Source organism: Nyctereutes procyonoides, unplaced genomic scaffold (genome assembly GCF_905146905.1).
Source record: "Nyctereutes procyonoides isolate TBG_1078 unplaced genomic scaffold, NYPRO_anot_genome, whole genome shotgun sequence".
NCBI lineage: Eukaryota > Metazoa > Chordata > Mammalia > Carnivora > Canidae > Nyctereutes > Nyctereutes procyonoides.
In genome coordinates, this window is record NW_026575115.1 from 1,646,544 (window position 1) to 1,660,383 (window position 13,840).

Sequence of the window (13,840 nt, forward strand, 5' to 3'; positions counted from 1 at the left end):
ACTCCTCCCAGGCCCTGTTTCCAACTCTACTCAGCAGACACAGCAGTGGGATGCGTATCCACTAGACATATTCCAAGGGGAAGATGCCTCTTTGCTCATGGGAAAGGGCCCGGTGACTTCACGCCTGGGGGCTCTTCAGGTACACCAGGGTGCACCCACGCAAGTGGTCAATTTTCTTTGGGTAACTCATGAAACCAGGCAAGTTTGCTGAGCCCCTAATTCCTGCTTTAACCTATCATCTGGGGAATAGGAAGATAAAAGAGCACAGGGGCAAATGTCTAAAGATTAAAGTTCAGACAGAGTTGCCCAGAGTTGGAACAAAGACAAAATCCAGCTGACCTCTTGTGTCATCCCAGATAACATACACTCAGGTCAAATAAAAAAAAACCCTCTAAACTCAGCTGATTTTCTACCCTTGAGGGAGCATTTCTACTGTCTTGGTTGTCTTGAGTTGGGCTGAAAAGTGGAACTCCCAGGAGTCTGTGGACGTAGTGCAGCCGGACGGGGCCCACACCCACAGAGGCTGGGCACCCAGGACTCTGGAGGTGGACGTGGCTGTGTCCTCACCCGTTTCTTCATGAGTGAACCATGCTCCTTGAGGTTTTTAAGTCAGGTCTACATTGTGGAGTTCTTGTGTTAAGGTGAACACTTGAGATGTCCATCTTCTCCTCCAGGCACGATCCCGTGGCTCTACTCAGGACCAAAAGCTGGGACTGTGTTTTTCCAGGAACGGGAGAGAGGCAGCACCTGCCAGGATGGAGCAACCCCAGTGGGCTATGGGGGAGAGAAGTCAGATAGACCGTCACCAGGAGCTCAACAGCGAAAAGGGCAGTGCTCACAAAAGAAGAAGAGTGTTAAAACTGCAGAGCAACCCCTGTGGTCAGGCCGCATTATACAGACAAGGACTTCATTCGTCATCAGTATTTATTAGGCGCCTATCGTGTGCAAGGCACTATGCTAGGCGCTGGGGAAGATACAAAGATCCGACGAGACTGCCCTCAAAGAGCTTACAGTCTAGTATAGGACCATACACCGGAGGAGATAGTTTAGGTGTAAATAACCTTCCCCCACCCCACCCACAAAAAGGAAAAAAAAAAAAAAGGAAAGGAAAGAAAAAAGTTTACTAGACTTAGTTTCATCCATTTTCTTTTAGTTCAGCAGCTTCACATAAAAAGCGTAAATCCAAAAGTCTCATAAAATGCATCCTTTTACTCGTAAACAAAATTCATTTTCTTTAGAAAAAATGCTGTTTATTGCAATTAAGAAAATCCTCAAACATGTCTTCAGTATTTTCATGAATTTTTTTTTTATCAATCTGTTATTTGTGAAGTAAACAATTTCCCAAATTGCATCAAAAGGTGCAACAACTTTTTGAAACATCTCTTTAAATTGCTGGCAGCCACACATGATGTACACAAGCTCTCTAAGAGGAAAAGCTTCTGAAAGGAGCAGGTGTTGTGTACGGTCAAAGTTCACAGCTTATGGTTTTTCTCTCTACACTCATTTCATGTCAGATTCAAAGTATTATAAAATAGCACCTCCAATAACCAACACCTCAGAGATCCAAAGCATTAGGTCACACTAAGCTTTACGTAGAATAGTGAAAAAAAATGTCCATTGTAACCATACAAGCCCACCTCAGCGCTATTAACCAGGCTGGCCAGACCCACCCAAGGACGGTAAAACAGCTCCAAAAAAGGAAATTTGAAATAACCCACCTTCCTTTACACCCTTAAGAACTTTCTCAAGTTTTCTATTATTTTCCTTTAAGCACAAAGAAACCAAATCTCATCAATCCGGGGAAAATAAACAGGACAGAGCTGCTTGCCTGCTACAGAAAAGGAGTATGTGAGCACATTTACAATTAGTTCACTTCTCACCCTAAGTATTTTAGATAAGCATTCTGCAATTGTTCCCCCGTCCCCGGTATCCTCTGGGCTCAGGCATTTCTAGTAATACTTAGGTTTAAGTCTCAAGCCTGGGGTCTATATGGAGACTTTGTGAGACTTCTTGAAAACACTGACACTAAGGTAGATGCTACGCTCATCAAACTGGACACAAGGCCATCTGTTTTCACAGATGGGGGAATCATGGTCAACCAACAAAGCTGCGCGCACCCACAGAGGAGTTCCTGAGACAGAGGTTTCTTCTTCCTCTGTTGGAGCATTCATGTCCTGAGCAGTTTCCCGTAGTTGAGTAAAAACAAAAAACTATTTAACCATTGTGCTGTTTGGGCCTTTCTGCTCCTCTTCCTCACCAAACTCCAAAAAAAGGGCAGGTGGGCTGGTCAAATCAACTATAACTCAAGTAAATTTCAACACTCACCACTCGCAAACTGAGAGACCCACTCACCACACAGAGGTATAAGGCGCTCCTACGCCAGCACCTGCACCTGATGAGGCCTGCAGGTCTACTGGGCTCGCCCTCCTGAGTGAACATACCCCATTTTGCAGCTTTGACATCTACAGAGACTAAGTTTCCATGTGGAATATTTGTACAAACTGTACAAGGTTAAGTTTTCTGGGTATAAAATCTAACAGGAACTAAGTCAAGTCGGCACGAACAGTTATGTTGGTCTTTCGGTCATCTTCTTGTCTTCAAGTCATTAAGGGGCTCATCTGTTCAATCTCTCTCACAAAGAGACACCACTTATAGACTCGTGTGGTTTAAGTCAATGAGTCCAACTCTGGCATTTTACAGATAAAGAAACTGAGACCCTGAACAGTTTAATGAAAGTGCTGGGAGCCACACCCAGTCCAGTATTCATGATAGGACAGCTCTGACCTTTGACAGGAACACATGCTCTCACACACAAAAGCCGTTAAAACCAACGTAATAAAATGGTGATGCATTTCCTATGAGGTAAATACAACAACTGTTAGCTTAAACCTACTCTTAGAAAACATTAGCCCTTTTTGGTTACTGCTGATAGTGTAACTACAGTGTTTGGTCTTGCTTTTAAGGGTAATTGATCAGTAGTTGCTTCCTTGAGGGTTATTTGCTTACTGTAGAAAAAAATCATTTTAAATATGAGCATATATTCAACCATGTATTATTCTGCATTTAATCTCTAAGTCATTTCTGTATATATTTGGGTTCTTCTACTTTTAACATATGTAAAATTTATGCAGCGAATGAAATGAGATATTATCTCTACATAAGTTTTTGGCAGCTTGAGGGTGTCCAGGGTAACATAAAAAAAAAATTATGAAAACTCTAAGTGAATTTTGATTAGTCTGTAATCTGAGCTACAGGAGAAAGGACAGGCTTAGAGAATTAATCTGAGTCAAATTTTAACTCCCCTCCTTGTGCTAGCTATGCAATCTCAAAGCAATTCAATAAACTTCCGGGTTTCAGTTTCTTCATCTGCCAAGAGCTAACATTTGTGCTACTTACCTCATTATATTATCGAGGATAACACACAGTAAAATATAGGAGAGTGCTTGTAGGTGGAAAAGCGCACCGACAAATACTATTATTACCCCAGTAATTATTAAAATGTGGACCTACAGAAAATTTTAAATAATTACCATTCAGTGGCACTAGGCATGCTCACGAGAACAAATTTAACTCAGAAGGTAAACCATGCAAACATTTTCAACTTTCAATGGCAATGCTAAAAATTCACACGAAGATATAATACAAAGGAACATTAGAGAAAGCACTGACACACACATATTTGGTTGACTTACGAGACTTTAAAATGAGTTAGAATGATTTACAGCATATAAAGAGGTATTTAGTCTTTAAGTGGAGAAAGTTGCTAGTCCCCTGTAAGAAAAACAAGCATTATGGAGTATACCTAAGACAAATGGAATAAAATTCCATCACTTTTGGCTATTTTATAAACCAGGTGTCTTCATTTAAATTTTTCCCGTAATGAGACAAACCCTAAAAGAGAATGTCCACTTCTGAATCACATCTGATGTGAACTTGCATGAATGCAAGGCATAAAATACGGCTCTTTGAACTCCACAGGCACCTAAAAGTTCTAACTACTCTTCATGTTCACTTTATATTCCATAAAGAATCATGGACATACAGGGAATACCTCATTTTTTTTTTTTTTACAAAGCTTTATTATGTAGTTGTCTTATTTTTATAATACTCCCCTCTGGTGACCCTTCTGTGTGTGTTCTGTTTGTAAAATCAAGTTTACGTAGCACATTAGCCTTTCCCTTCAAATATGCCTTTTGATAATTAGTTCTTATACCAAACAAAACAAAACAAAACAAATGAAGATGCAAGGAAAGAGAAAAACAAGATATGATTCATTAAGTATAAAAATATGTTGTTTCAAATTCAGAATAATTTAATAACTCTTCGTTATTTCATATGTATCTGGAAATGGGACAGATACGTGACCTGATCCTGTCACAAGAGGTAGAATTCCAGCATTTGGTACAACGTTCCAAGATAGAGTTAAAGTGACGTTCCTGTTTCCCCTATAAAAAGATATAATAAACATTTTTATTAGATTTTGGCGGAAACATTTTTAATTGCTTAAAGACATTTTAACTCAAGAACTGGGGTTCAAATACTCTAAAACCAGTCCTCCCAAAACTTCTAAAACCCAGGAACAACGCTGGAAAACCAGCATGATCTCTGCAGGCACCCCATGATGACCTATCTAAACTCACGAGTTACAGTGCCTAGTTATCGGCCAAAAAGCTTAAATGAGTAAAACACAGAGAATATATGAAGAGATCTGAGCTACTCATCAGAAGGCGATGATTTGAAATCTAATTCTATCATTACCTAGACTGTGAACAAATCACTATCTCTCATGGCCACCATTTTTCATCTGCGAAACCACAAGTTTGGTTCCAATGGCTCTCCCCTCAATTCCTTTCCAATGTTTACTCACAAAGCTTAAGAGCTACAAAATGACCTAAAATCTCATTCTAATTCCTTTGCTGGGCATGAAGGGAAACGGGGGTTCAGAGAAGTTAAGCACAGCTGGAACCCTCGGTGTCAACTCCTTAGACGGACACTCTATTTCCTTAATGGCTCCATGACAACTTCGCCTCACATTCCAGAAGAGCCCCTTTGCCAACTGCAGTCCTACTCTAGGTGGGCAGGCCCATGTCCCCTGCGTACGGCAGAGTGGAAGCAGCCATGGGCCCTTCTTAATGTGACTGGGCCATTTCACTTACTGCAAGAGAAATGAGTGCTCATCTTAGACCTGTTTCTATAAAAGTGTATTTCTACCCAATCTTCCAGTTCAGATCTGTACATCTTCTCTCTCAATTTTACCCTCTGATCATTTTCTTTAAAACAAAAAATATATTACATCATTCTCTCCCCTGCACATTTAATTACATGTAAAGGATGACAAAGAATTGCTCACTTGAGGCCATTTCCATCGTCAAAGAAAAAATATTTTGTTTTCATGTCTTTCAACAGCAGCTTTGGATTATCACCTCGCAGAACAATCTTGTCCCAAAGGACAACTTGGTTCAGGGCCTACATTAAAATGAAAATTAATTAGATAACTCATCAGGAATTGCATCTTTGTCACTTCAAATTAAAAGCAGTTCTAGGCAAATAGTTTAACTTACACTAATGAATACAACTTTTGAGGGAATTGCTAAAATCCTAACGCATACAACAACAAAGCAGATGGATACAAGAAGTTGAACTTTTCTAGGACAAAAGATTATTTCCCTAAAGGAAATCCTTGCTTTTGTTAAAGCAACTGCACTACTTAGGGCCCTCCATGCTTACTACAAGGTCTTAGACCCCTGTGTGCTCCAGACTGAGGCCCTGGGAGAAACAGAAGGGATTAGAATTCCTGGAAGGAAAGAGAGCATTCTCCTAAATCACTTTTCCCTACAAAATTTCTGACACTCCAACTCACTGTGGGCTCTGCACAGAGTCAGGGAAACTGAGACAACTATTCCTGTCCCATCTCGCTGTTAATACAGGTCTCTGCCGCCAGATTAGGTCAGAATACTTACGTAGTTCCAAGGTCTTTAAATTATCAAGGAATCACTACAGAAATGAAAACTTCCAAACCTTTTTCCTTTACGTTAATCATAGGTACATCATTGTTTTATTATGGAACATTCTAGAAGTCAATTCTTTTAAGCCACTATTTTGACATATAAAAAACAAGTTCTGTTTGGAAAATTAGGGACATAAAATGAAGGGAAAATGCATTTGTGACCACTATTAATCCCAAAAATCTGTTCTTATTAAGCTATTGCCCATGATTATTAGCCTTTGAGGCCAACTGCTCAGCATGTGGTGACTACATTCACTAGATTATTTCTAAGAGGGTTCAAATCTTCACTAGAAAGCTTCTTTCTAACATTAAACAGAAACATCAAAACTAAAGAACATAGATAATCAAAGATATGCCAAAGTGAAATGATTTTTTATGTACATTTATTCATTCACCAAAGCAATGATCTGTCAACTTCCAAGTTGTATTAACTTACTAGTCACACCAGGCTAGACCAGAATTATGAATATATGAATATAATTTAGGTATGCCTGTTGCCAAAGTGACACATTAATCTGGATATTTTGAGACTTGTAGAATGATATGTACATATACAGTCATTACTCTTACCATCCAAATAGCTTTTTCCATCTGCTCCTTTTAACATTTTGTTGATTCTCAAGGGCAGGGATCAAAACTTAACCCAATAATCCTATGCCTAACCAAATATTTGGCACAAAAGGCATGCTCAAAATAAAGGTAAAATGAAGTACTAAAATCCAGTTAACTAACTGAACCAATCAAAAGATAAAGTTGATTAATTTTTCATCCCTTGAAAGTGAATACAGTTCAAATAAAATACAGAAGTAGACATATCTCTAACTACAAATTACCTCCAGACTGTGCCGATAACAAACAGGAGGGTGACTTAGGTAAAAACAACACAGAAGCACATTTTGATTCCATAGATTTCACCTTCATATTTTAATTCATTTATCACAATCATTCACTTAACACTTTCAGGGGATTTCTGTTTTAGCAAGATTCTATAGAAATAGCTCAACCCTCACGCTCATCGGCAACAAAAGCTCTAAATCAAACCATACCAATAAATTTCAGTCACAAATAAATAATTTTACTAGTGTTTTAATCTAATAGCTTAGTAGCTTTTAATTACAAAACTTCTGATAAACTCTAGTTTGCGGTTAAAAAAAAACTACTTTTTGGGGATCCCTTGGGTGGCTCAGCGGTTTAGCACTTGCCTTTGGCCCAAGGCATGATCCTGGAGACCCAGTCGGGCTCCCTGCATGGAGCCTGCTTCTTCTTCTGCCTGTGTCTCTGCCTCTGTGTGTGTGTGTGTGTGTGTCTCTCATGAATAAATAAACATCTTAAAAAAAAAAAACTACTTTTAAGTACCAAAATTGGTGAATCCCATACAACACCAAAGCAAAACAAAATATTTTCTCAACAGACAGAGATGCTAATTTTAGATATGTGGCTTAGCAAGACTATCAAAACAGCTCACATCTAAAGAAAAATAAAAGTATTTAGACAGATTTTAAAATAATTGACATGATTCAAAAATTTGTTATTCTTACAGTTTTTGATTACATATATTCGTGGGTAATGAGAGTTGTAAACACAGGTCAGAGATTTTGTTGACTCAAATATCATGCCATCTTTTCTCCAAAGCTGTGGAAAGATGACTTTAAAGAGTCCTACACCTGTGTAGCAATACCAGCTCCCCATTTCCTAGTACACTCATATTTCAACAATATCCTTTCTGATTTATCATTGGAAATAGTCTCCAAAGATTTTTAATCACAAATTATCTTGAGCACAACCCCCCCCCAAAAAATATGCATTTTACTTACACATTATGTGCACAGTACACTTTAGTATTTTCATTAGATGACGTATCACTGGTAGGGAATGTAAATTTGCATTTCTTTTTCCTGTTTTTAAAGATTTTATTTATTCGAGATACAGAGAGAGGCAGGGACATAGGCAGATTCCCTATGGGGAGCTTGATGCAGGACTGGATCTCGGGACCCCCAGGATCAAGGCCTGAGCAAAGGCAGATGCTCAGCCACTGAGCCACCCAGGTGCCCCTTGCATTTCAAATAGTATCTTTGACCAATGTTGAATTTTCTCAGCCAGCCTTTGATTGCATCTTTCTAGGCTCTTTTTCTAATCCATTAATGAAGTACACAGCTCCAAAGAGGAACAAACACATCCGCTCTGTTGCTTTCCTGTTGCTCACGTGTGGTTAAACCATTTGCATGATTTTCAGTGTGTAGTTTCTTGGCAGGAATCTTTATAAGCCTCTGTTCCATTTTGTGAGGAATAGTTTATTTAAAACCAGGTAATATAAACCCCCTTAACTGGATTATACTGCACAACTTTACAAAATTCTGAACGTGAATGAACTGTGCATGTAGCACAATCAACCTTCCGGCCTGCAGAACTCCTCCTCTTCTCCAGAGCATCTGCATGTTGTAGGGGACATGTGACCACCTGATTATGGGACCAGGTGTGAGTGCCAATGTCAGTCCCTATCACAACTACTAGTAAGGTTTAACTTCTTTCCCTTTTATTTTAAAGGGAGAAATACATAGCTCTGTGTCCAGTACAGCATGTAAGGAGCTTGGAAGCTGCCGCTCCATCTTAACATCAAGAAAAAAAAGCTAATGAACTTAAAATGTGGCAACTCTTCCTAGCTCTGAGTGGTTTTCCTTATATATCTATGGACTGCCCTGCATGCACCCCATTCTAGGGACCACAGGATTAGCTGCAGAAACAGAAATAAGACAGAGACTACCAAAGGAGATATTTTCTTGGTAGTCACCCCTCTGGAGGTTTGTGATTTTTACCAAACTACTCAGGTCAGACATTTTAAATATATACTATTCATATTCTTTCATAAACAATGAGGTTTTAAATATCTATTAAAATACATCTATATATACTTACATTATTTTTTGTTGAATATTCTGCTGATAAATAAAGAAACAACTGCTTAACATTCCAATCAAATATATTCTCTAGATGTAAACAAATTAAGGAATATATAAATCATAAAGCAGCATACAACTTTTAAACCAATCTTATTCTTAAGTATCCACAGCAATACTAATACTAAAATAGAAAAAAAAAAAAAAAAAGCGAGGTGGCCCAGAAACAGTCTGAACACTAATTTAATAAGAATATACAGAAGCTATACTATAAAGTCCAGCTTATTTCAAAATCAAAAACATATATATGTTTAAGTTTATATGTTTATGTGTGTGTGTGTGTGTGTGTATGTGCACATATATCAGTGAGATCATGAGCATCATCCCCTGTGCCTCTAAGCATTATTAGCTGAGACAGTTTGGTTAATAAGAAAATAACAGAGCAACACAATATTTAGCTTTCTGTAACATCGACTAAGTCTAAAAGGATTTAATCTTTCAAACACATTCAATTTCATGGATGTTCTAGAATAGAACCAATCATCACAATTTAAATTTCCTGATAAGCAAACATGAACTAGCTCACGTAATTAAACCAAGTATAATAAATTGTTCAGGTTGCTTTTGGACACATGCCAGTAAAAATCAAAATGTCTCAGTCCACTAAGTGCTTTGGTAAGAATATGCCACTGAACGTCAATTTGACTTCATCAGCTTACCAGAGAGGGAAGAAAATAAAAAGCTCTCAAGGATTAATTTATAAGACCAGTGTCACTGAGAAACAGAGTTAGCATTTTATTTTATTTTATTTATATTTTATTAAGTATTTTTATTTTATTTTATTTTATTAAGTATTACACATAAGTGTATTAAGTATTACACGTAAATAGCTACATCATTTTATTACATGCATTTATATGTACTGATAGCAACATGTTCATTATTTTCTTTTAGATATGTGTATCTGCTAAGAATTACTGTTGTAGAATTGAGAAGTCTAGGATAGTTCTTTCTAAAAACAGGCACAATTTCAAGTTTCAGCAGCAGCATTAAGAAAATCCGACTAAACTGCGAATGATGAGATTGAGAATATGTGAACACAGTAGTTGAGATGTCAGGAAATTTCACTAAAATCCACCAGATAAAGTTACTACCTTCATAAGAGATCCAAACTCCCTCTTACTGGAGTAGATGGTTTTAAAATGACATGCAGACTTAAAAGCAGACATACCAAGTTTCCCATAGGACTCTTCTGGCAGTATATTCTATGTCCTAAAAAACTGCCTAGAGAACTAATTTCTAGTCTACTTCTAAACCCAATACCTTATTTCTAAAAAAACAAGTTAAAGTAATTCCATGGCAGCAAAGAGCCTTATCAGGTAAATTCCCCAGGTTCGTTATCTGCTTCAACTGTTCTGACAGTCGTTTTACAAAAGTTCGGACAGTGCAATCCTCATGGCCAATTTTAATTCAATGTTAATCTTAAAAAGGTGGATGTGATCAGACTGGAAGTGGAACAACGCTGTGGAGATATTAATCTAAGACCCTAAAAGAAGATTAAACTGGCCAAATGGACAGTTATATCAAAAGGTGAAAACTTGAGATTAAGAGAAAATACTAAACCATCCCCAATTTAAAGTGCAACGCTTTCAAATGTAAGATTTCTCTCTTATTATGAAAAGTACTTATTAAAAAACCATAATGGGGAAAAGCTAATACGGTTTAACAATAATCATTCTGATAATGAATGACCTTCTAAATCTTAACAGATGCCAATTCACTTTTTTAGCATATGTTTCTCTCTGCTATCATAAAATATGGATGTATTTCTTGGGACTCTACGTGAAATACTTCATCTCGGTAGGCTGAGTACCGGTAACATTCTTTCTATAATCCAAATGACCAGATTTTATTTTTTCTTTCTGAAATATAGATTCAGGAAGAACTCTCTCAGAGATTTCAATCTATTTAACGTTTCTGTGAAAAATTTAAAGTCAGTTTGCAAAATAAGAACTGGAGAAGCCATAGGTAAATTTTCTCAAGGTGTGAAGGAGGAGGTATTAAGACTAATGGAAACGCAGGTAAGGAAACTTCTAAAGTTGGGCTGATTCAGGGGATAGTGGGACTCATCAGCTTGGCCCCAAATCACCCAACAATGTGTATTATCATTATAGGACTACAGAGAAAGCAATAAAAGATTTCCTTAAAGGATATCAGCCGTTATATCAAACGTGATGAATCCCAGATCGCTTCTTTCTCTAGGTCCAGTGAAGTCTTCCACATTTTTTCTAAAAATAGAGATAAAGGCTTTAGGACCCTCAACCATAGCAGCACACACAATTTACAGAATTCCTTCAAGACAGGATCTAGGTGGATACACAGGTTGATACACAGGTGTAACGGGAATCCCACGATGAAACAAGTAGAAATCCAGAAAATTTGTTGAGAAGAGGATAAAATTTGTAATCCGATATAAAATTAGGCCTTTGGCTATATGCACCTACCTCAAAAGAGAATCCCTAGCAAGTGGGGTGGGGGGTGGGGGGGGGTGAACACCGGCTGTGGGGAGGGTGGTCCGAGCGGATGATGACCACGGCTGTTCATGGAGTCCTCGCCGTGGGTGTCAGGTCAGGCCCAGCAATGTATTTTTCATCATTATCTCAAATAATCGCCACCGCAAGCCAATGTGCCCCGGGTGTTATTTGTATTTCAGACAAAAGGAAATTCAGGCCCAGGGCGATAAGAGACTTGCTCTAGGTGCTCTAGGTTAACAACAGCTAACAGTTCCTGAGTCTATTTAAATCTAACAAACAAACAAACAAAAACAAAAAAAAAAAAACACAGTACCACCTAACAAGCAGCAACAGAGGGAATAAAAGGGGGGGAGAGAGGGGGGAGACATCGGTGTCAGAGGACCGGCCTGTCCGGCAAAGAAGTGAAGGCAACTAAGGTGGAAGCGAGAGCAGGAACTCGGTGCAAGATGGACAGCGAGGATGTGGGGACGTGAGGGTGTGGGGAGGTGAGGATGGACAGTGGGGAGGTGAGGATGGACAGTGGGGACGTAAGGATGGACAGTGGGGAGGTGAGGATGGACAGCGAGGATGTGGGGACGTGAGGATGGACAGTGGGGAGGTGAGGATGGACAGCGAGGATGTGGGGAGGTAAGGATGGACAGTGGGGACGTGAGGACGGACAGTAAGGGCTTGAGGCTGGACAGTGGGGACGTGAGGATGGACAGTGGGGAGGTGAGGATGGACAGCGAGGATGTGGGGAGGTGAGGATGGACAGTAAGGGCTTGAGGCTGGACAGTGGGGACGTGAGGATGGACAGTGGGGACGTGAGGATGGACAGTGGGGACGTGAGGATGGACAGCGAGGATGTGGGGAGGTGAGGATGGACAGTGGGGAGGTGGGGGAGGTGGGGGGGTGAGGATGGACAGTGGGGAGGTGAGGATGTGAGGTGGATGGACGTGGGGAGTGGGGTGAGGCGGGGGGGGGGGGCGGCACACATGCAAGAATAAAGTGCCAGAGGGCCCGGGCATCCACAGCAGGGCCGCGTCCTTCTGAGATCCCGTCTCCGGCATTTCGGCGGGTGCGCGGCGGCGGCGGGGACAGTGCGAGGCCCCCAGGCTCCCGCTCCCGGCTCCCCCCGGTCCGCAACCTGAGCCGCGGAAGGCAGGCGCCCCCCCCCCCAGGAAGGACGGGACCGCGGGGGGGACGGCGGCAGGGCCCCGGACGGACCGACGGACGGACGGAGGGAGGAGGGAGGGCGGCCCCGAGCCCCGGAGGGCCGGGCGGAGGGCGGCGGACCCGGCGGGAGGGAGGCGGAAGGGCGGGCGGCGGGCGGGCGGGCGGCGGGCGGGCGGGAGGTGGCCCGGGCCCGGCGGGCCGGAGGGAGGCGGGCCCGGCGGGGGAGGAAGGGCGGCGGCGGCGGCGGCGGCGGCGGCGGCTCGGCTGTTGTGTTGCTCCCTCATTGGCCGCGCGCGGGCGGGGGAAGTGAGGAACAGGAAGGAAGCGGAGGCACCGGCCTGACTTACTCAGAATTAAAATTTAAGAGCAAGCCCGGGAACTCGCGGCGGGCGGCGGGCGGCGGGCGGCGGGCGGGGCAGCGGGGAGCCGCGCCGAGGACCGCCCCCCGCGCCGAGCCCCGGCCCCGCTCCCCCGCGCCCCCGCGCCCCCGCGCTCCCGGCTCCCCCCGCGGCCCGGGCCCCCCGCCCCCGCCCCCGCCCCCGCCCCCGCCCCGCCGCGCTCACAGCATGATCCGCGAGACGTGCAGCCGCACCGGGACGCTCCGGTCCTTGAAGGCGGTGGTGATGAAGCAGCCGAACGTGAGCGCCGCCATCACGCTCAGCGAGAAGGCGAACAGCGAGTTCGCCCGCGACAGCACCGTGTTCATGGCGCCCGTGGCCCGCGCCGCCCGCCGCGCACGCACACCGGGACCCCGCTCGGCCGCGGCCCGGCTCCCCGCGCCCCTGCGCTCCCTGCGCTCCCCGCGCTCCCTGCGCTCCGGCCGCCTGCGCCCCGCGGTCCCGGGAGCGCGCGCCGCCGCGGCCCCGCCCCCTTCCGGTCCGGCGACGCGGGCGAGCGCGCGCGCGCACCCGCCGCCCGGACACACCCACCTCGCGGCCGGCCGCCGCCGCCAATCAGCGGCGAGCGGGGGCGGGGCTTCCCGCGGAGGCCACGCCCCCTGGGAGCCCCGCCCCCTGCCCTGGTTCCCCGGGTTCCCCCCCCTCGCGGCCCCGGGCTCGGCCGCCCTCCTCGCACGGTGCTGCCCGCGCCCCGGCGGCCGCGCCTCACCTGCGGGGCGTGGATCTGCACTGACAGCCTGCGGCCGGGCCAGCTCCCTCGCAGTGTGTTCGGAAGCTGCGCTTCACAAGACTCTTCCCACCTCCCACCCCCCCTTTGGCAAATGCGGCCAAAGTTACAACAGTTGTTTGCAG

At 43.4% G+C, this 13,840-nt stretch overlaps 1 protein-coding gene across 1 annotated transcript; it reads right to left on the reverse strand.

Moving 5' to 3' along the window:
• Positions 1–906: 906 nt before the first annotated feature.
• On the reverse strand, positions 907–13,432 carry SPCS3 (signal peptidase complex subunit 3). The gene is made up of 5 exons (XM_055333787.1): positions 13,154–13,432; positions 11,114–11,189; positions 8,921–8,995; positions 5,351–5,466; positions 907–4,445 (listed from the first exon to the last, which is right to left on the reverse strand). Exons 1-5 carry the CDS (start codon positions 13,294–13,296, stop codon positions 4,313–4,315), a joined length of 543 nt encoding a protein of 180 aa, XP_055189762.1. The 5' UTR covers positions 13,297–13,432; the 3' UTR covers positions 907–4,312.
• Positions 13,433–13,840: the final 408 nt, after the last annotated feature.